Source organism: Pteropus vampyrus, unplaced genomic scaffold, assembly GCF_000151845.1.
Source record: "Pteropus vampyrus isolate Shadow unplaced genomic scaffold, Pvam_2.0 Scaffold1, whole genome shotgun sequence".
Taxonomy (NCBI): domain Eukaryota; kingdom Metazoa; phylum Chordata; class Mammalia; order Chiroptera; family Pteropodidae; genus Pteropus; species Pteropus vampyrus.
In genome coordinates, this window is record NW_011888782.1 from 16,280,984 (window position 1) to 16,305,896 (window position 24,913).

General features: G+C 37.7%; 1 protein-coding gene and 1 pseudogene across 1 annotated transcript in view; one reads left to right on the plus strand and one right to left on the minus strand.

Annotated features, from left to right (window-relative positions):
* OSBPL10 (oxysterol binding protein like 10) overlaps nucleotides 1-24,913 on the minus strand; it is a 252,541-nt gene that overhangs the window by 117,989 nt on the left and 109,639 nt on the right. Inside the window, exon 5 of the mRNA XM_011361186.2 lies at nucleotides 13,850-14,041. Coding sequence (XP_011359488.2) covers nucleotides 13,850-14,041 — 192 coding nt within the window. The remainder of the gene's footprint in view (nucleotides 1-13,849; nucleotides 14,042-24,913) is intronic.
* On the plus strand, nucleotides 3,266-3,384 carry LOC111737136 (annotated as a pseudogene).

Below are 24,913 nucleotides of genomic sequence, written 5' to 3' on the forward strand. Positions count from 1 at the left end.
GATATGACACCTTAAGAAACTAGAGAAAATTTATGGGTGTAAACTTCCAATTATAAAATAAGTCATGAGGGTGTAGTGTACAGCATGATGACCATGCTTACTATAATACTATTTTGCATATTTGAAAGTAGCTAGGATGGTGGATGTTGAAAGCTCTCACTACAAAAAAAATTTGTAACTATGTATCTTGAGTGACATTAATTGGATTTACTGTAGTGATCATTTTGTAATGTATACAAATACCAAATCATTACCTTGTACGCCTGAAACTAATATAATGTTGCACGGTCAATTATACCTTAATTTTTTTAAAAATGTTTTTTCCAATTAAATTTTTTAAAAACAAAAATAAAAGCCTTCAGAAGACCTAAATAATAGTGTGTGCCAAGGCATAAGATGTGTAGTTTTGATAAGGCTAGAATCACACATACTGAAAGTTAAATGGAATTTGGAGATCACCTGGGCTATTTAGTCTTCAAGCCCCCTACAGGGACCAGGGCAAAGCTTTCTCTCAGCTTTTCCTAAAGTAGTGCTTTGGGCAAATTATTATGAGATATAGGGTCTATTTGCCATCCCTGGGCAAATCCATGCCTCCCCACCTCTCACAGGATGAGAAATGATCCTTTATATTTGTTGGTGCTGTACTTACAAAGGACTTTCACGTATATTAACATCTAACCCTACCCATAAATCACAGAGGAAGAAACTGAGGCAGTCTTACAGTAAAGCCTCTGCCAGGGTTGGTACTCTTTACACGACCATGGAGAAGTCTTCTGTTAATGGAATTCTGTATTTGGAGAGCAAAGCCTTCAAAGTAAGGGGAAAGATGCTAAAAGGAAGTTGTCTGAGGGATTCTGAAGGCATTCCTTTTCCTCTACTAAGAACTGAAATCTCACTGCTTCTAGAACTTCACTTCTCTGGGTCTCCTTCTCCTTCTGTAAGAATGTGACTATCCGTGCTAAGAGAGTTATTTGCCCAAACTGAAGTGTATCATGTAGAAACTGTTAAGGAAATGGTAATTATAGTAGATTGGTCGATAGTTTGATGTATTAATTCACGTGACAACCAGTTATTGTGAAATTGTGACGCTCGGGACACTGCTGTAGATACTATGAGGAATGAAATGTGGAATAAATGATCTCTTCCCCAAAGATTTAACCATGTAGTAGGAGAGCCTCCAGTAGGGAGAGGGCGAGATTTTAGACAGAGTAGCTGCGGGAAGTAAAGAACAGTAATCTAAATAACCCTTAGGTTTTCTTTTGTAAAAGCTGGATTCGATAACCACTTTGAGATGTTTATTAGGTGGCATTATATCCTGAGATGGGATAAATTGAGTATGAAGCAGGTTCAGAGGATAGGTGAGATGTCTGTGGCTAACATACGAATGCTCTGTGCAGATGACATATGAATTCTTTAAAATAGATGAGATGTCTCTTGGACCATGTTTAAAAGCAAGAAGAGCATAAGACGCTGATGAAAGAAACTGAAAAAGACTCAAATAACATGGAAAGATAACCCATGCTCGTGGATTGGAAAAATATTCATAAAACGTCTGTACGACACAAAGCAATCTAAAGAGTCAATGCAATCCTGATCAAAATTCCAATGGCATTTTTTCACAGAAACAGAACAAATGATTCTAAAACATGATTGGAAACAAAAAAGACCCTGAACAGACAAAGCAATCTTGAGAAACAAGAACAAAGCCAGAGGCATCACACCCCCTGATTTCAAGCTGTATCACAAAGCTATGGTAATGAAAACAGTATGGCATTGGCATAAAAACAGACACACAGATCAATGGAACAGAACAGAGAGCCCAGAAATATACACACACATATGTAGTCAATTAATTTATGACAAAAGAGCCAAGAATATACAATTGGGAAAGGACAGTCTCTTTAACAAACGAAGTTGGGAAAACTGAACAGCCACATGTAAAAGACTGGACCATATCTTACATCACACACAATAATGAACTCAAAGTGAAAAAAAGACTTGAATATAAGACCTAAAACCATAAAACGCCTAGAAAAAACACAAGGGGTAAGCTCCTTGGCATTAGGCTTGGCAATGAGTTTCTTAACATCAGAAGCGAAGGCAACCAAAGCAAAAATAAACAAGTGGAACTACATTAAACTATAAACCATTAACAAAATGAAAAGATAGCATGCAGAATGGGAGAAAATATTTGCAAATCATTTATCTGATAAGGAGCTAATATACAAAAGATATTTAAAAAACTCATACGACTCAATAGCAAAAACAAACAAACGAAAACATCCAATTAAAAAAAATGGGCAGAGGATCTGAATAAATTTTTCTTAAGACATACAAATGGCTAACAGGTACTTAAGAAGATGCTCAACATCACTAATGATCAGGGAAATGCAAATCAAAACCACATGTGATATCACCTCACACCTGTTAGAATGGCTATTATCAAAAAGACAAGAAATAGTGTTGGGGAGGATGCAGAGAAAATGGAACCCTTGCGCACTGTTGGTGGTTATATACATTGGTGCAGACATTATGGAAAACAGTATGGAGGTTTCCCAAAATAGTAAAAACAGAACTACCATATGATTCAGCAATTCTACTTGTTTTATCTGAAGAAAATAAAAACATTAGCTAGAAAAGATATGCACCCTCATGTTCACTGCAGCATTACTTATAATAGCCAAGATATGGAAACAACCTGTGTCCACCAGTGGATCTATCAATGGATAAAGAAAATGTCACACACGTCACACACACACACACACACACACACACACACACACACACAGAAAGGGGGAGGGAAGAAATATTATAAAGCCATAAAAAATAAAATCTTGTCATTTGCAACAACACAGATGAACTTTGCAGGCATTATGCAAAGTTAATTAAGTCAGACACAGAAAAGACAAATACCGTATGGTCTCACTTAAATGCGGTATCTTAAAACTAAAACAAAAACCAAGCTCATAAACACAGAGAAAAACAGGTGATTGCCAGAGGCAGGGGTGGGGTGTGGGTGAAATAGATGAAGGTGAGGAAAAGGCACAAACTTACAGTTATAAAATAATTAAGTCGTGGAGATGTAAAGTACAGCATGGTGACTACAGTTAATAACACTGTTACATATTTGAAAGTTACTAAGAAAGTAGGTCTTAAAAGTCTTTATCACAAGAAAAAAAAACTCTATATGTGTGGTAATGATGTTAACTAGACTTATTGTGGTAATCATTTCACAATACATATCAATATCAAATTATGCTATACAGTCTACGGCGATGCCACCCTGAACAAGCCCGATCTCATCTGATCTTGGAAGCTAAGCACGGTCGGGCCTGGTTAGTACTTGGATGGGAGACCACCTACGAAGACCAGGTGCTGTAGGCGTAAAACAATAATAAGGGATTGTAAGCTTACAAGGTCCTTGCAATCTGTGAAGTCAAACAAGGGTTGCCTCGCCTAAAAAAAATAATGAATGAATGAATGAATGAATGAACGAGAAAGAGAGAGAGAAAGAAAGAAAGAAAGAAAAGAAAGAAAAATTATGTTGTATACCTGAAACTAGTATAATGTTATATGTCAATTATACCTCAATTTTAAAAAGAAAGAACAGAGGTTCAAATAACAGCACAAAGAGTCCTAGATCCTTCAACAGCTAATAGAACTGGATTGAGCTTTAAAGGAGATAATGTACAAAAAGTTCAATTGTAAAGTTGCAAAATAGGTAAATTTTATATTCTGGACAACAAATGCGGGAAACTTAGGCTATCTAGGAGTAGACAGTTAACCATGCCACAGGTTTAAGTAAATCTGATTTCAGTAATGTGTTTTAGTTTTGTTACCATAAAACTAATTTTTAAATCAACTTTATTGCGGTATAATTTATATGTAATAGAACAAATGCATTTTAAGTACATTTCAGTGATTTTTGATAAATTTATAATTGTGTAATCACCACCATGATAAAGATATAGAAATTTTCATTACTCTAAAAAGCACCCCCCAAAAAAAATGAACTAAAGAAAATTCAGATCAAAGCAGCAAAAAATAATAGCAGGGGTGGGGAAGAGGTGGCTACAGTAGGTGAGTAGGTAAGGAAACTCATGTAATTGACCTACAAACTGGGTTTTAAATTAGGAAGAACATCTATCTTATCCTGGCATACTACTATGAGCCACCAAAAAAAAATGACAATGTACTCTGCAGAAATCACCACAAATAAGATCATCACACAAGTTCCGAGGGTAGCTTGGATACCCACAAGATGAACTCCGTCAACTACCTTTGTCTACTCAGCATCCAAAATCTGCATTTTATCTCAAGGCCTAGAGCGCTTACAGGAAGACTCCTTTGTATTAAATTGCCACATGAGGTAAAAATAGGCAGAGGTCTTTGTCATAGAACTGTGACAAAATAATCCACCACTTAGCTTCCTTCTCAGTGCAAAGCTTCACACGTGTCTGAAACATGTATTGCTGAGCCAGAGGGAGATAGAGGAAGATACTCCACATATATACATATAAACGTTTGGCTTAGCCATATTCTAATAATCCAGGGGTGATTCTTCCAAGGGTCCCGATGACTTATGCAGCCCAGAGGATGCAGGTCTATGTGGAGGGACAGCCAGCCCACACTGGCCTCACCTTCCAGCGAATCCCTACTGCCGTTAACAATCGTAGCACTGAATAATTTCCATGTTAGTTTAACCAACCACCTAGATTATCGAGTTCCTCAGCGGGAGCCAGGGCTACATACATCATTCCATCCTCCCACATCAGAGACCAGTGCTGGACGGACGCACAGTTGAGCGCAGTAACCAACACGGTTTGATTGGCGATAATCAAGCTCTTAGCTTTCCAGAAACAGGCTCAGGAAACACACGTGTATGGTAAGACTGCAAGGGGAAATAAGACAGTCCAGGATGCTTGTGATGGTTAACTTTATATGTCAACTTGGCTAGGCCAGGGTACCCAGATAGTTGAACAAACATAATTCTGGATGTTTCTGTAAGAGTGTGTTTGGATAAGATTAACATATAAACTGGTGAATTATGAGCTAAGCAGACTGCCCCCCATAACACCAATGGGCCTCTTCCAATCAGCTGATGGCCTGAACAGAACAAAAGACTGACCTCTTCTGAACAGGAAGAAAGTCTACTAGTAGGCAACCTACGGACTCGAACTGCAATGTTGGCTCTTCCCTTGATCTCCTGCCTGCCGGCTCACCGTGCAGATTTTGGACTTGCCAGCATCCATAATCACATGAACCAATTCCATACACACACACATCCCCCGCCCCGCCCCCACCACCACACATACACCCTATTGGTTCTGTTTCCCTGGAAATCCTAATGTGATGCTGAAGCAATTCTCACAGTAATCTCTAGGAAGCCACTCATCTGTGACTCAACTGCTTATGCTGTTGGTAGCAGTTAGTTTCTGCACTACTTCTCCACTTCCTGGCATCTGCGTGCTTCCCGTTCACACCCAAAAGGGCCAGTTAATCTCATTCTAGAGGTCTCAGTTGAGACCATCTCAGTGTCCAATGGCCAGGTTAGAGGATAAGGCAGCAACAGCTGGCCTGATCCACTTTGGTGAGGATAGAGGAATCACACAGTACAAAACTCAAAAAGCTAATATAATTAACCAAACTTTTTTTTAATCACTAGTGACTAGGGAAGCAGCTGCCTGGAGACTACCCAGATGCTGCCAGTGTTACTGGCGGGCACTCGGCAGGCATAAATCCTCACGTGTCCTATATAGACTAATCAGGAATTCCACATTTTGCCCAACTCTCAACACAGAAACTGACACCTCGGCCAGAATCAACCACTTCATATCTGTGTGACCTCTTGTAACGGTCTTTTTGATGTGTCAACTTGACGAGGCTACAGATTCAATCTAACACTCATCTAGATGTTTCCGTGAGGAATTATATACAGGTGTCATTAAAGTTCATAATCAGTTGACTTTGAGATGGAGGACCTGGTCAACTGAAAGGCCTTAGAGCAGAGCTGAGGCTTCTCTGAAAATCCTAATGTGATGCCGCCTGTAGATGGTCATGTCCACCTGTGCCCCAGAGTCCTTGCCTGCCCTAGAGATTGTGGAACTTCCTAGACAGGCTCCATAACTGGACACAAGCCAATTCCTTGCAATAAATCTCTTATTAAAACAGATCACCTACTGGTTTTTTCTCTGCTTTTATCCTGGCTTATACACTTCTCTTTGCCTTAATCTTTATGTCTCAATTCCCTATCTGTAAAATAGAGACACCAATGGTATTTATAACACAAGGCTGACATGGGAATAACACAAGTAAAGCTGAGCACAGTATTCAGCACACAGCAAGATCCCAAGAAGTATGAAATATATAATGTTCACATAATGAATGCTATTGTTATTAATGAATCCACGCCTTTGGGGAAAGATCTTATACACTAGTGGGAAGATTTTAAAAAATAATTATAACATAGATATATTTACTAAAAATTCAGGCCAGTATTAAAGTTTACCAGGAATGAGAAGAAGCACCTAGTGTGTCTGGGGCATGATGGAAGGTAGCCACAATGTATTAGCACATAATACATTTGGGCCCAAATTCCCCGTTGCTTCTACTTTGGGATCATAATTGTCCTAAAAATATGCTATAAGGCAAGAAACTCCTTTCTCGGCAAAAGCTTTAACCAAATCTGTTGGAGGAGGGTTTTCCAAAGGCTATAATCCCCTTATGGAAAAATCACTCATTTGCTCAAATTTTTATTGAGCACTTACTATGTGCTAGGTGCTTTTCCTAGAGTTTAAGAAAAACCTAAATGCTCTAGATTGAGAGACAAGACAGGGTCAGACAATAAACAAGTGAACAAATAACTGCCCAATTTCCAAATGTAACCAGATGAAGAAAATGAAAGAAAAGAACTTCGCAAGGTCAGTTAAGGGCAAGGAAGGAACTCTGTGACAAGGCATGATAAAAATGGGAAAACAGGGAAAGATAGGCTGGAACCTATCTTTCAAGAAAGAATAGTCGGTGACGATCAGAAAATTATAAACGCGCCTAGCTTTCTGGGAAATCCAGCAGTTACTTCTGTGGTTAATTCTGCCCCCAGCCCTGTGCTAAGCAGGCTAACAGGGCAGAGCATCCTTCTCCCAGGGCAGCAGCTTCGGAGAAGACAAGCTGGGGGTTAACGGGACATTATCTCACTATTTTGCTTTCGTTATTGTTCATCTGCAACACTGTTAATGCCAAAATCCACTGACTCTCAAACTGTGTTCTACGCATAACACGAACGTTTGTTTCAAATTGCCCAGATACAGAGGCTGATGAGGGACTGCAATAGTGATCATAAATACCGTTCCAGGTCAACTTGCTTCATAATCAATAAATGCCTGTCTTACCTTCTTAAGTATATCTGCACTAATAAAACACTACCTTTACCTGTTTTTAAGTAGTAACGATCTGTAATAATTTTACTCAGAAATAAAACTGTTGCTTTTAAAACATTTGGAAATCGCTGGTTATTAACTAACTTCCACACTCCACATTGTAATTTTTGAACATTTAAATCTACAGCAAACTTAATTTTGAGAGATGGCAAATTGCTACCAAAACTGCATGCTAGGATTACTTGTCATCATTTATCCAGAAAATGTACAGGAGAATTAATGCAGGACATTTTCAAAAATCAACATTCTGTTCACAAAATGGATAAATGTACTTTATACCTTAAATGTGGTTTCCTTGGTGATAGGATGGCCCATATTCAGTGCTGCCAGGCCTGACTGCTACTTTAAAACTCATCAGCTATTAAATATTGGTTCGTGTGATATTTTACAGTTACTGCCTCCATAGCAAAGGCTGTACATGATTCAATGTTTCGAAGCAAGTATTCACCACATTCATATGCACCAGGATCAAACCAAATCATCCTGAAGGGAGAGAATCCTGAGCTGGTATCATTTATAAAGACAGCAACTTCATTAAAGCACTTCCTTTGTATGTGTATTAAGTAAATATGACAGTGCAATTACATGAAGAAACATATAAATTCACAGAGCTGGAACCACATAAACACACGACTCTGCATTTTATACCGTGTGAAAGATTTAAAACCATATTAAATTACACGGCCTCGATACAGTTTATCTACCCAGTACAAACCAGTGCGGCAAACAGGTCTTTCTTCAAATGAGTATGTGCCTAGAAACAAAGTGTTTAATGATAAAGAAAAAGTTTAAGAAAAGGATAATTCCTATTTGTCAATAAATTCTAACTGAAAGCTTAATTAAATCTAAATTTATGCCTCACACGTACCCAGTACAGTTTAACAGCATGACCTTTCCTTTCTTCGAGCTACAGAATTCAAAGTCTATCTATTAAATTAAGTGTGTTTTTTTTAAGTCTCGAATGTCACAACTAAAAAACGTACTCAAAGCCACAAGAACCTGGGCTCTACAAAGTTTATTCTGTTTCTCAAATATTTATTATGGCCATGCCTATCACCAATAGGCAATTTCTCTAACATTTTAGAGAAATATTTCAGCAGGTGCTCTCTTTGGAGAATTTTCCTAACTCTAATCCAAGGAATAGTTAAAATAAAACCAGTCGTAGACCACAAACAGTCCCCTACGTACACATGAATCCGTGCACATACACGTGCTCTCATGCTCACAGATACACAGGACATCTCAAGGGTCACTTGTGGGGAATGGTCACAAGGAATTAGAAAAAGAGAAACACCTCGACTTCCTTTCTTCTATTCAATTTGTGTGTGTCCGCAGATGTGTGCACACACACATTAGTATGAATGTGTATTAGGGTTGTATTTTTTCAGAAAGCATCTAGCAAACCAGAATTTTATAAAAATATACACTGCACTTATACCAACTGCACCTGTATCCTAATTTAAACAAATGTGAGCCACATTAAAACCTGTTATAATGTAACTGAAAGTATAAAAGTTAAAATACAAGTTTATTATACCATACACCATACACTGCAATCCGGAAATGCTAAAAAGCTTAAGGTTCAAACTGATTTTTAAAAAAGTATTAGATTGTATTTATAAAACAAGTCCAGCATTCAGAGGCTCACTCTGTCATCACTTGCCCTCACATATTCATTTACATGTCCGCCCACCCAACACTACCAGAGTCAGAGGAGACCATAGGAATACCTGACTCAACCCTCAACCAACAGTCAGGTTTCCCCTCGCTCACACCCACCCCCTAGTTATCTAAGCAACCCTTCGATGCGTCCACGTTCCATTTCTAAAGCACTCTTAACTGCTAGAAAATGGATCCTTAAATCAGTTATGTTCAACCTACATGTCCAGGAATTATGCTAAGCCTAGAGATGCAAAGATGACTAAGACACAGCTTTCGGCATAAAAATTCAGTGTCTGATACATAGTAGATGCTCAATTAAAACCTGTAGACTGGATGGAGGAATCACTGAGTGAGCAATCCCACAGTCTAGAGCACCGCTGTCCAAGAGAAAGATAATGCAAGCCACAAGTGAGAAGCACTACATAATTTTAAATTATCTGTAGGCACATTTAAAAATGTTAAAAGAAACAAGTGACGTTAATTTTAATATATTTAATTTATTCCAACACAGAGAAAATATTTTCATTTCCACGTGTAATGAGTATTAAAAAATATAATGAAACATTTGTTTTGTACCAAGTCTTTGAAATCTACTGTGCATTTTACATTTATGATACATCACTATTCAGACTAGCACATTCAAGAGCTCACTGGCCCCATAGTGGAGAGCCCAGTTATAGAACATTTCCATCACAGCAGAAAGCTCTACTGGGCAATGTACCTCCCAAAAGAGAGAGGTACTTAAGTGCACGGTGGGAACGCAAAAGAGTGAGGGCAGGAGGCGAGGCAAGGGAGGTGGAGACAAGGCAGTCTGTGGAAGGCCCCGTCTGCCATGCTGAAGAGTTCAGCCTTTACCTTATACACCGTGGAGAGTGAGGGTGGCTTCCTGGAGACAGAGTAAGGCATGAACGAGAAAGAAGATGGAGAAGATGGGTTGGATTGAAAGTCATTTCTGAAGTTAAAAATCGCTGGTAATCAGTGGTTTAAAAACACAGATTCCTAGATCTGGATCAATCCATGATAGGCTCTCTTCTAATTCAAGAGAAAATATGAAAACCAAGGGAAAAAAGGATATGTTTTTCAGAAAACTAAATTTATTTAGTGAAGTGAATAACCTTTTATTCTAAGACTACTGTTTGGGGAGAGGCATTAAGTGTGCTTTTATGAGATGGTGGCAACCACGGACTATTGCTGTGCTTTAAAAATGTCTTTACCAGGCCAAAAAAAAAAAAAAAAACACTTGCAACACTTACATTGCTCCCCAAATTCTAAGTTTTAATTTGCAAATAAAATCCAAAATTCTGGAACCAGTTTTAAATAATTTCTGAACTTTATTAAGACAGACATAGGGTCCAATGTGTGCATATTATTCTGCATCCTGATTTTATTTCACTTACACACGCCCATGCAGTGATAACAATGTCAGGACTTTTATCTTAAGTTGCTATATAGTAATTCCGTATGTTAAGTGTATTATTATTCACTTAGTCATTCCCATGAGTTTTGTATTGGAGTTGTTTATTAGCACAAATAGCTTTACCCAAAGGAACTTTCTTCCTTCTATCCCCAATTCCATGGATTATTTCCTCGGAATATAGTTCCCAATGGGGATGATATGAGTCACCGATAATACACAGCTTTGCTTTGTATTTGCTTCAGTTCCATGATTTATCACCAAACTGTAGCAAAAAGACAATGTGCAACACTGTCAACGTTTATTAATATCCCAACCAATAACGGACTATCATCATTTCTGGTAATCTGACAAAGCAGTCTTACTGGTTATTTTCTGAATTCCTAGTGAAGATATGTTCCTTTTCTCCTCACGATGATATTGAGCCTCCAATTCCCTAAACTCATCTCTCCTAACCACTTCTGGGCGGGACTTTGGGTACGAACCTTTGGTCTCTCAATTTTTCATATCTCAGATGATAACCATTTAATCTTTTAAGCTGTCTCATTATTTTCACCCATGCTATGGCACTCCATTTAAAATTTATTCTATTGCCTTTGGCTGGGCTATTTTTCTTTTATTCTTCAGATATTCAGGCACATCTGTCTTGTGTATGATGACTTTCTCCATCGCTTCAGTGGTCCTAAGTTTGCCTTCCCTGTACAGCTGGGTTAAAAATGCTATTCCATTTTCTTCTAGTTATTTTATAGACAAATACAGTAGAATCTAAAAGCAGAGACCTTTATACTCTGAAATTTATACTTTTAAAACTGCAGAACTTTCTGGTATAAGTGCAATTCGCTCAGATAGTTCTCAGGGTGGCCTGTCAACATCATAAAATGACAGATGTCTCAAAACAGCTACTCTTCTCCAATCAGGAGTGAAGCCGGACATGGTATCTGAGAATCACAACTTTCAACTCTTCCTTCAGAGGCTGTTCAGTACCCTACAATTCTCTCAATTGCTAATGTCTGTACATCCCAACGAGTTCACTTAAAATTAATTTTCAGCAAGAAAGGTCATTGGTAGACAAAAGTAATCACCTGAAGAGAAAGACTCTTGCCCAAGAGTACAAAAAAAAAAATTACAAATGGCTACAGAAACATTTTGCCTAATTATTTTTCACAGAATGAGACTCTCTGGGAAATTATAATTCCTCCACCCAGTAAATGGAAAATGGAGAGAAAACAAACCAAAAAAAATCATATATGCAAATATGTAATAATTTACAAAGTTTAGATTATACTATATGACCTTTCACGTATCTATGTATGTAACAAATACAGAAAAAAACCTCACCAAGTGAATTCACTGAAAGATTAACAGGTAGGATTATAGGTAATTCTGATTTTCTTCTTTAGACTTCTTTTGCAATGTAAACTTGCATTATGTACTTTATATAATCAATGTTTTTATACACACATATACAAAGAACATACTTTTACTCTTAAAAACTTGACTTTAAAAAATGAAGGTTGAAAGATTCTGGCATTATATTGAATCAAATGCTATTAAAAATCAAGTAAAGTACCTCAACTTTTATTTAAGCCACTGCTCATCAAACACAAGCACCCCAATTTTTTTCATATGTACAAAGCCTCTTATCGCTTACAACAGTAAGTCTATCAGAGATTCATTATAATAGAATTAAAATAATTCTTAAAATATCAAGAACTTTCAACTTGCCTTTTTTTTTTTTTTTTTTTTTTAAGGTTATAGTCTCTAAAGTACTTACAGAAAAAAATTTCTGCAATGAGGTTTCCATGAAAGTGCCACAATGGTATTGCGGTTTTTTTAAGTCTTTGTTAAATATTGAAGCGTTTACTGGCAATGCTAAAATGATAAAATATTTAAGATCTCCTTAAAATACCCAATCAACAAAAAAAAAGTGGTAGTGGAAAAGAGATGATAAATAGATGAAACAAGAATAGAAGGTTGAAATTGTTTAAGTTGGATGATGGGTACCATTATTCTATTCTACTCTGTGTACATTCAAAGTTTTTCCATGATACAGTTTTTTGTAATGGTGTTATGAAAAAAATGAAAAACAATATACACATATGTACAACCATTCCTCGTATCATCCAATGTAGCAAATGTAGACTCATACTCAATTTTTTTATCATCAGAGTGACTATTTCAAAGGAAGTATACGATTTGGCACTTTTTCTATTAGGCAAAAAAGTGTATGCACATGTATAAATCTATCAAGAAAAAAATCTTTCATTTGCATCTACAGATTTGGTTCAGAAGATTTCAGATTTTCTATCCTAGACTAGAATCACACCAAGATAGTCGACATAGCACTACTTGCCTCGTGACATTTTTAAAATAAAATAAGATGCAGGTTGACGCAAGTAGACCCAAGACCCTATTCTAGGAGTCCCATTCTCCTGCTTGACACAGGACAAGATCTGCTAGCTAAGAGGACAAGCTGGTCTATACACAGGTCAGCAGCAGATAAGAAGCCTCAGCACTCAACAGAAGTTAGACAACCAAGATCCACATCATTTATTTTATATAGTCTGTTCTCCATAATAGCTGCAAAGGATGATGTGAAACCTGAAGACTCAGGCCCCCCCAAAGTGATGAACTCCCAGTGTATCACAAGTAAAACAAAACACAGCCCCATACGTGTTGACCAGGCACTCCCAGGTGGAGGGACTTCATGTGTGTGATCACAAAGGAACCTTGAATCCTCCTTAACGGATTGGTATGGCCTGGGTTACCTCCATGTTACAGGTACAGATGCTCAGATTCAAAGCTGTTAAAAGACTTGCTTTCAAGCAACAGTCTTCTGATGCCAAGGACAGTGTTCTTTTTACTACCCAACCCTACTCCTGGAGCATGTCTGTGATGGTGGGGAAGAGGTAAGCACTTCATAAAGGAAAGCAGGGCAGAAAAGAGGGAGAAAAGCTATAGGCCTAAAGCTTCCAGAGTCTCGAAACACCCTCAATTTCTTTCGGACTGCCCATGATTTTGTACTGTCTATTCTTTGCTATGAGCATGGAGCCTTTGATTATACTTCCGCTGACATCCATGTCTCTGTCAGCTTGCTTTCTCTGCTTTCCGAGCTTTGACAGAGGTCTCCTAACAACTCACTTAACCTAAGAAACAGAAATAATAATTATTTTTTAAAAAGAGGAGGGATTGTCACTGCTGCGTGGGTGGGACATTCACTGCTGGTCCTCTCTCTCTGTCTCTGTAATGAAGATGGTACAAAGAGAAGCTGGCAGAGCAACGGTCGCAGCCCTCAACTCCCATGGACCACTTAACCTAGTAGGAGAGCAAAGCCTACCTCTCTGACTTCATGAAGCTGGCCGGAATACTGACTCTTGGTTCTTCGGGCAGCTGCAGGCGACTTGTGATGCGTGATTGTGACAACACCGGGGGCCCCCGCGCTGAGGTGTCTCTGGCTACAGGGAGACGCAGAACAGGGTGTTCCATGGGGGAGCAAAGTGAGACTTCGGCTTCGGGAGCTTGGAGTAGTCTAGAATAAGCAACAGTGTCAAAACTCAACAACCGACCTGTAGAACACAGCTAAGTGTTGGCTTCCATTTATTCTGGACCTCTTAATCTTTCCCCTTCATCTGTTTTAGAGGAATGAAGGCATGGAGGAGGTACAACAACACCTCATGCCCCAAACCTGCACTCACTCACCTGAGAGATAATTTCCATTAACCAGCCTCTGGTCTCATCCCCAACTGTCTTCTGCCCCACATTATGGCCATGAAGAACTAGCTACTCAGAGTCTCCTGGATCTGTGCACCTCTGCATTTATTAGCTCCTCCTCCTAGAATGTCCTCCTCCCTCCTGGCTGGCAAACTTCAGATGAGCCTTCAAGGCTCAGCTCAGTGTTCTCTGTTGTGTGAAGCTTCTCCCTGTCTGTCTCAGCCTCTCCACTGCTCTTATTCCATGCATCGGGGTTACATTCATTGTCCCGCTACTTTCTTAAGAGATTCTTTCAAACTCATCTTTATATCCCCAAGACCTGGCACATAATGATTGCTTAATTTATTAAGTGCTTAATAAATGTTTGCTGTATGAATTAATGTACTAAATCATCCCTATTTGTTAGTGCAGTGTTTATATTTCATCCAAATGATTTAGTATGTGATAAAGATGACATCTCAGCTCAGTGGAAAAGAATTTTTCAATAACTGGTATTGAGATAACTGGGCAGCCATCTGAAAAACGAAGTTGGATTCATCTCTCAGATCACAGATCCCAAATGGATCAAAGAAAAATGAAAATCAAAGCAAAACAAAAAGAATGATAAGAAAACATGTAGCCTTGGGGTGGAGAAGACCTAACACCTCAAAATCCAAAAGCCATATAAGAAAAGCTCGATAAATTTCATTATCTAAAAACTGAAAACTTCTGCACCAGAAACAAATTTTAAAGACTTACTCCCACTACCAAAAGAGGCAAACGATAAACTAGGAAAAATATTTTCAACTTGTTTCACAGTCAAAAGACTCATCATTCTAATTAATAATTAGAAATATAATTCCTAGAAATTGATAAAAACAGCAAACTATTAAAATAGGGCAAGATGTGGACAGTTCACAAAAAAAGATAAATGCCCATTAAACCACATGAAAACATGGTCAACTGTACTCATAAGATAAATATAAATTCGAATCGCATTTTGATACCATCTTTCACTCATCAGATTGGCAAAAATCCAAGTTCGAGTATACAACTTGTTGACAGGACCATAGAGAAACAAGTCTTTGGGAGCATAAGGTGGCACGAACCTGTGAGGGTGATTTGGCAGTACCTACAGGCATTACAAATGCATTTCTCTGTGATCCACCAATGCCCTGTTTGAGACTGTATCCTCCAATACCCCTGTCCCCAAGTGAAATGGCACATGTCCCCATTAGTCACTGCAGCAGAATGTTTAGTGGCAAAGGATGGGAAACAACCCAAATGTCCATCAGTATTGCACAGGTTAAAAAAATGATGGTACACCTACATAATGATGGTACACCTACATAATGTAATACTACCAAGCTGGAAGAGAATAATGAGAAAGGTCTCTGAGCTGGTCTGGAAAAAAAAATATCTCCAAAATTATAGAGTTACATGAAAAAAAGCAAGGTGCAGAATTAGTCTACAATATGCAAAGTTCTGTGTCAAAATGTGAAAAATGAGTACTTTTACTATCATTTGTTTAAAACAAAAAATATTCTAGAAGTATACACACAAAACGAAAAAAAAAGCTGCTACTTATTAGTAGAGAAGCAGGGAATGAGAGAGTAGGAGCAGAGATAGAGCGAGGTTTTTCACTGTATGGTTTGTTTTTTCAATATTCTTTCATTTTGATGTGATATACTACCTATCCAAAAATTTTAAAAGTCTCCTTAAAATTTACATTCTAAATGCTCTTATACTTCATTTCAACTTAAGACAGATGACATGTTGGATTCATGACAGTTTTGGTATTTCGATTATCAAATATTTACTGAACACCTACCATGTGCCAATAAGAATATCTACTGCATGGTATCAAGAAGAAATGAGATGTCTTTCACCACAGATGCTTACGGTATTGTTAGGGATGTAAGATGCACAGACACTGATACAGAAATACACACACACGCTCTCTCAAAGAGTAAGGAAGTACATAACAAGGTGCTAATTTGGCAATACAGCCAGAAAATGCCAATGAAGTGAGAAAAAGATCAATGAGAGTTGACTTCATCACAGAAGGCTGTTCTGAGGGTGAAAGACTTGAAGCCTGAGCAGGATTTGGGATGGAGGGAAAAACAGGGCCTCAGTGCACAAAGCAACCCAGTGAGTTCAAAGCAGTCTTACCCTCTGCCTCACATAACAGTCACAGCTCTAAAACTTGTTAAATGTTAACAGTCTGTAATTTTACAAATCACCAGAAGGTTGGGAAGCGGAGTGGGAGCCTGGGTAGAATTCAGCATTGTACATTATCCCGCAGTACCCACAGTAGCTTATAAAGGTTCTCTGGATCTGAAACTTAGATATAGTTATTAGAAATGCTGATGTAGTTCAGAAGCAGTGTATTGCTTTTAAATAACCTTGTTTATAGATATCTGGGGAAATCTGTGATCTAAGAATTACACATACCTTGATCACAACGAAATACACCAATCACCCACTTTCAGCTTCAATCTTTGCACTTGGAACGTAGAAGAGAAAAGAAGCTATTTCTTTAATCTCTTAATGACAGTCAACTTGCCAAAGCATTTAGAGTCTACTAAAATACATTTTGATTCTTCGGGAGACTTATTCCCACCCAAGAAAAGGCAGATTTTTCACTGGGCTTTGAAACCAGACAGACAAGGTTCAGTCCCCCAGCTCCACCAGGTTCTAGCTGTGTGACCTCAGGTGAGTTATTTAAGCTTTCTTATTAAGCATCAATTTCCTAATCTTTAAAATAGGAATGATACTATTGACCCTTAAGAGCCATCGTGAAGATTAAATTAGATCGTGCACATAAAATGCTTAGCGTGGTGCCTGACATGTGGGAGCGGCCTGGTCAGAGTTTGTTTCTTTCCTTACATCACTTAAAACTTGATCGATGTAGGCCTTATTGATTTTTAAAATGGGAGGAAGTCATTCAGCACAAAATCATAAGCAGTCACTGATCTGCTTTTTATTTTATACAGAATCAAAGTGGTGATGAAGCCCAAAATATCATTTAAATACTTACTAGGGAACCTGTGTGGTCAGCAAGTAAATTGCAAGACTGCAGGGGTGGGGGACACCTCTAGATTCTGAGTAGAATGAGAACCCATCAGAAACGAAAGAAGACGACCGCTCAGGAACAGGCGCCTGTGCTTGGAACAATATCACCGTAAACGGCAATAAATCAGGAAATTCACCCAGAAGCCAAATTATTCCACTGTGGATGTCTAACCCCGTGATCATTATTTAATGGCTGTCACTTGAATTCACAAGCAGTAAACGTGAGTTGAAAAACCTTTAATTTCCCATTAACTGTGGGATTTTCATGGTTTATCTCACACCCATGCCTCCTCTCAGGGTAAAATAAGCAAAAGAGTCTCGCTCTTGGTAAATCCCATTGGTCATCAGACACAAGGAGAAAAAGAGAGAAGAGGCAGCAAACTGCCTTTTAAAGAACCTTATATATATGTAACTGGAGAAATTTTTGATTTAACTATAAATCAGCACAGTCTTTCCAAAACACAGCCTGTCTAAAATTTCCAGGGTTTGTGCTTAGATGTCACACATACACATCTTTGCTACTAATTTCAGATCAAATATTATCAGAGTTTGAGGAACAACATGGCAGAGTTTTGCTCCAAATATTTACTTCAATATTTCTAGGGGGGCGACTAGAAATACCAAGTGTGCCATCTGTGGAAAATTCTGAGTCAAGGGTAACCATTTCTATTCAGGAATAAGATTCACTCTTACCCTAGGAAAACCACCCTATATGTCCTCTCCCTCAGCAAGCACCTGCCTGATAAATGGGATGGTAGCAAAAAAGAGGATATGGTAGCAGGAAAGGCCAAGTGCTGAAGCTCAAATCCCACCCAGGCGCTCAACGTGCAATCAGGTTTCATGATACTTAACAACCTCTTGATTTTTCCCTACACTCTTCATTGGATTCCAAAATTTCCCAAGGTTTCCAGGAAGGGACAAACACCACACATACTCTTAGTATTTACTAACCAAAACTGGCATGAAGGAAATGCGTGATTGGAAAGGGAGAGAAAGCACTAGAAAGAATACGTCCAGCCAGGGAAATGGAGTTCTGAGTCAGGCAGAGGCTTCATACCATTCCAGTGTCTAGAGGAGTAGCAAGAGGATCTGGTCCTACGAGGGCGTGTGGGGAGTGACGAGGAGCACAGTTTCTAGTCAGTGTCCTGAGTTCAAACTGGGGATCTACCACTCATAAGCTACATGGCTTAGGAAAATAATGCGGCATTTTCATTTCTAAAATTTTGATACTCCCGACCTCATTGGGTTGTTTGAGAATGGAATGAGGAAAGGGAGGTGAAAATATGCCACATAGTAAGCATGTAGTGTCATCATTAGCATTCGTAAATTAATAAAAATGAGGCCTTTGGGCACCAAGGAAGTCGAAGGGGCACGTGGTCCCAGAGTCAGATATTACATGGACTTAAAGGTTGTTTTTGTCAACAGAGCCTTAAACAGACATAGCCTTATCACTTTCTTAAAAAAATTTTCACATTTTCGAAAACCATTCTGTTGCAGAAGGCAAAGTCCCAGTAGATTATTCCAGTACTGCATGGGTACTAAACAAGAAGAACGAGTTTAAATATAAGCATTTTATTCCATTAATAGTTTAGAATAAAATACAAAACCCCAAATTGAAAAAATAATTAGCTAGTCCTAAAAAATCTCTTAAAACATGTATCAAAAGTTTATAATAGACTTATTGAAGCTGAAATTAAAATGCTGAAAAGAAGTAAGGGGGAAATATCTTGAATATACATTTGTGGCAACTACTTCTGTAGAAAACGTTTCTGATGAGAGAAATTGCTAAAGATCAATTAATTATAACAGCATTCAAACGACATTTGATTTTGAGCATATTTTCCTCGCTTCCCTGAATTTACAGTAAAAAAAAAAAAAAAGACACTCTTTCAGAATAAAATAGCCTAAGGGAGGCAGAAAAATCAAAACAGCCTGGTTATGTATTATGAAAAACAAATTTAACCAACTAAAACCATTTCATTACATTTCTCTCTTCCTCTAAAAAAAACTTAATGTACCATTTCGAAATATGTGAAAGCTAAGCAAAAAAACTTATTCCTTTTCTTCCAAAAGTAAACATACCTCAAGATCAAGAAAAAAGGAAAAGTATAACAGTTTTCAAAATAGTATATTCAGGGACTTAAAATTACTCAAAATTTCATATTCCTGGAAGTCAACATCTGAATAAAATGTGGAGTATTTTTTTAATAAATCCATTCTGCTGTTATAATAGCTTTATAAGGATCTTTTCATTTTCCTTGCTTTGTTGTTGTTTCTTAATATTCTCTTATCTCAAGCTTAAAACAGAATTAAAGTAGAAATAAAATTTTTAAAACTGGGACAATTTCCAAGTTCATTCCCATGATCAACTTTTCAAAATTATATGTAGCTCTTTTTTTCCAAATTCCTATCTTCTTGCAAAAATAGGAGTTTCAACTTTAAGTTACAAACCTAGGGTATTTCTTCCCTTGTCATCTGCAAATCTTCAACATATCTTACACATTTTCCACTAACTTTAAACTGATAACCTCATAAACACACACACACACACACACACACACACACACACACACAAATGCGTGCAAACATCTGTGCAAAGGAAAAACAGCAGTTTTCCCCACAGAGTCAGTCTCTAGCCTACTTCTAAACATACTATACTAAAACCATGATTATGCATGCAAATGCTAGGTCTTTGAAAAAAATCAGTGCAAACAAATGCATACATATTTCCATTTCCTCCAAATAGAAAGAAAACTTAACATTTTTGGCTTGCCTTTCCTCCCAAAATTTTCAGCACCCAAATAAATTCTGCTGAATCTTCTCTAACAGCTAATCTAACCACTCCAGAATCCCTAACCTATACTATGGCACAGCTTTGGTCTAGGTCAAGCTCAAAGGTCCAAAATGGGCTTAAAGCACTGGTCTCACGCGCTTGGCCCCGTTATCACAAAGCACCTTTTTTCCCCCACTTCTCTAGCTATTGCCGGCTTCCAGATCCACCTAGAAGTGGTTATGTGCAATTTCAAAACCTTCCACACGTCTACCCTCTCAGCCTTTGTACCTTCCATCCACATCCTTTGTGTGGGACCTTGCAATTCCAAGTACCAAGGATCCTTTCGATATTCTGAAAGCGTGAAGATGCCTTCTTTCTACTGAACAAGCCCAATTCTCTCCATTTCACATGCTACAGAACTATGGAATTTCAAGCTAAAGGAACCTCAGGTCTAGTCCTCTCCTTTTACAGATCTACAAAACTACAGCCTCAAAAAGGTAAAGTGAAACATACCAAAATAGGGCCCAAATCACAAGTCTTACTCAAGATTCAACTAAAAGAGCCTAGCTAGACACTCAGCGCCTCTACTAGATAGCCCTTCTCAACTCAATGGAAACCTAGTCATTTAAAATAGTGTCTAACACAAGATAAACATTAAAATATTTGATAGAAAGGAAGAAAGCTGATATTATACATTTTTACCTTTCCTCTTGATAAACTTCAACCTACTTCACCTATCATCCTAAAAATATACACACAGTACTCCCTTGAAAGCAGGAGAATTTCTTGGAATTTCAGATCCTCAAAGAAAATTATTTTATTTTATGTATGATGTTTGTCTGCAAACACTCATTAATGCCCAAAATTGCCATTTTAATAGAAAATCTGAAAGGACTAAGAAAAAGTTTCCTTGACTTAATTATATACCAAAAATAAGAGTAACCACTATATTTAATACAGAAATTTTAGCTTCATTGCTTTTAGATTTAGAAAAAACATAAGGATTCTAATATCATGACGTTTAACATAGTTCTGGAGGCACTAGTCAATAAAATAGTACAGGAAAACAGAAGAGGTAGAAGGAAGGGAAGGAACAAAAAATGGTGCTGACCATAGATGTGATCATTTTACAAAAAATAAAAAGAAATAAAATGGATGAGTCCAGCAACGTTGCCAGATGTATGATGAATTTAGACAAGTCAACAGCGTTCTTCAGTATCAACAATAACCAACTAGGAGATACAGTAGAAAAGAAGAGGCTCACAATAGCAACAATGACTGATATATAGGCACTAATCCAATAAAAAATACATAAGACCTTTGTGGAGAAGATTTTTTAAATCTATGCAAAGAAATCGATGAAAAATTGAGGAAATGGAGGTGCAGATGCAGGTTAAAGAACAGGATAACTTAATATGGTAAAGATGTCAGTTCTCCCAAATTATTATATGATTATTCTAATACAAAATTCAGCAGGATTTTTTGAGCAAGTCAGTAAGTTTATTCTAATATAGGAATGGAAGAAGAAAGATCTGTGAAGGACCAAGTTAATTTTGAAAAAAGAAAAAGATTCATCCTATTACCAGATATAAACATTAATGAACAACAAAGCCATGATGATTATGTGGTATTCATGCAGGAACAAGTAACTAGAGTAAAAACGAGAAAAGGCATAAAACCATACTTAAGTACATGTGAGAAACTGGTATATTACAGAGGCGGCACCATATATCAGTGGAGAGAATGATATTGGGAAGAGCGAAAATAAAGCGGGCTCTGTACCTCACAGCATATACAAAGGTACAAGGCTAAATGTAAAAAGTAAAACCATAACGCTAACAAAAGAAATGCAGACTACCTATGTGACTCTAAATGTAGGAGACCATTTCTTAAAAAGACCAAAAGTGCAAATCTCAAGTTGAACATTTAATAGACTCGACTATACTATAAATAAGAGTTTCTATTCAAGAATGACACTTTGGACAAAATTAACAAATGTGTGGACACTGGGAGAAAATGGATTAATAATACGAGAATATAAAAGGAGCTCCTACAAATAGAAGCCAGAAAACACTATAGAAATTAGGCAAACAGGCTATATACAGAAGGAGAACCATGAATGGCTAACGAGTATATCAAGGCAATCAGAGAAATACAAATTAAAATAACTAGGGAGATTCTACACACACCAGATTTGCCAATATTAAAGAGTGAAACACCACCAAATAATGACAAGGATATAAAGCTACTGGGACCTTCCTCATTGCTATCGGGAGAGCAAACTGCTGTACTCATTTTGACAGCAACACAGCAGAATTTAGTGAAAATACATATCTATGTTTCCGACGATCCTCAAGCTTTCAAGGTGTACATCAGCATGTATAAATAAAATGTATACATATGTCAGTTACAAGTAATGACTTAGAGGTAAGTACAGCAGCATTGACAAAAATTAAAACATACTGCTGAGTTAGACAAGTTTTAAAAGAAAATATAAGATCTGCAGGACAATACCACTTACATAAATTTAAAAAACAGAACAGACAAACAAAGACCAAGATATATCCAGGGAATTTATGCTCAACAGGGACAAGAAGAATGAGAGCAGAGAAGAAAACAATCATAAGAGTTTTTTTAAAAAAAACTTTTAAAAGAAGGCCTTGTTAGGGCTGATGACTTTGCCATGATCCAATAATAATAGTAATAACTTTATATTTATAATAGTTAACAGTTGCATGATACGGTGTGCCATGAACTGTTTTAAGTACTATGCCTTAAATCATTTAATCCTCTTTATAATCCCGTGAGATAGGTACTACAATTTCCCATTTCACAGATGAGGCAAATGAGGCACAGAGAGATTCAATGTTTCGCCATGTCCCACAGCTAGGAAAGAACAGAGCTGGGATTCAAATCCATACAAGCTTGCTCCTGAGTCCATGCTTAGCCATGACACTGCTGCTAGAGGTGATTCACTCACTCTCGTCAACTGAGCTCCAAAAAAGTCACCACAACTCTTTGTTGAATACCATAACTGGTAGCTTGGTTAGCATTTGGGGGTGGGAGGGTACTTTTTAATATCAAAGTCCCATACAACACACTAATTCTTAAACAATTAAACAGTAAATTCATTAAGGATTAAATAGGTGAAGATAAAATACATTGATTTAAATGTTTTAATCAATTATCCATGATGGCGGGGATCATGTTTGATAGTATATCTACAGATGCCAAAGATTAAATGCTATTCACACTCATAGCACTTAATGTATTTTATACATGAGTCATCTGTCTATGCCTTCCTGTCTACCCTACACTATGACCTTCCCTGGGCCAGGGATTGTGTCTAACTAGCCACTGCGTGTGCTGATAAAGGACCTCACCTTGCAAATGCTATCACTGCAATAACTACTTGAGAGCAATGAATTTTCCCAACCTCAATTTTAACCACTGTCTAAAACCACTGTTCCTTCCCTGAAAACCTAATTTTAAAAATACCAACCATGACTCAGTATCTCCTCTCCTTTTCCAAGAGACAGAAGAGTCTAGAAATGATACACCACTCACATTTAATTATAAGTAAACACAAAATGTCCAAAAAGCAACCAACACACATTCTTCAGAGACCCAAGTATTTCCTAAGCATCTACTATGTGCCAGGCACTGCCCTAGGCAATTGGGATATAATAATGAATGAAATAGACAAATATCCCCACTTCATGGAAGTGGCATTCTGGTAAAGAGATCAAAATAAGTAAATCAGTAAAATACAAAGTGTTTTAGATTACATGATAACATAAAACGGAGATATGTAAAAACACAAAGCAGAGAGAAAGGTGGGCGGGCTTTCCAACTTTGGATAGGTTGGCAGGGAAGGCCTCACGAGAAGATGACATTTGATTTAAAGACCTGAAGAAGCAAAGGAGGGAGCCATGCTGACATCTGGGGAAGAGCATTTTGGGTAGAAACTCAACAGGTGCCATGGCCCTGCAATGTCTGAGCAAAGAGGATAGCATGGCCGGGTGGAAGTGAGCAAGGCACAGAGCAGTTAAGAGTTGAGGTCAGAAAGGTAACAGACTGAATTAGAAATTACAGACAATTGCCATGCAAGCCAGAGTATCTGGTATCACCAGGGGCTGATTCAGACACCCAGAATGATGAGCCAATTAGAACAATGGGATCCAATAAGCTTTTTCCCTCAGGGCCATAGTCAGGTGTTAGTCATTTGCATACAATTTACATATTGTCTACATAGCATGTATCATCTCTATTAGATAATTTTCATGGTAAAATTATATTGCTACTGCCCTGAAGACGGGCATTTCATGATTTATTCCACTCTCTATTCTCACATCTCAATGGAATCAACCCAGAAGATACTTTTTGCCAGAAATGAATCACAGAACAAAAGGAGACTGCATTTCAAGGAGTTCTATAAATGATCACTCCATAAAATGGTGGAAAAGGGTTCTTATTTTATGTTTAAACTTCTGTCACCTACCAGAGGGTCAAACCAGCCGTGGGGATGAAAAGGCCAATGCAATTCTAAGACAGAACATTTCAAGAAGCAAATTTGATTTTCTTACAATCAATAACTAATCTCTGACAGAAGCGCTCCTATCTACTCAGAGATCATTATCTCTTTCTCAAATGCTCAGGCACAAAAGCATGAAGCTCAAAGGGCACTCCTACTTGTGTTTCAGAAAGCTGCACACTAAAAAAAATTCAATCACACCACTGCCAACATGCCTCAGCTGCATGCAGAATCCTCCAGGATCTGTGAAACAAATCCCGCTAATGACTTATCTCCACCTTGCTATTACTGATGAAGTTAAAACGGAAATGCAAGATTTGCTAATAACT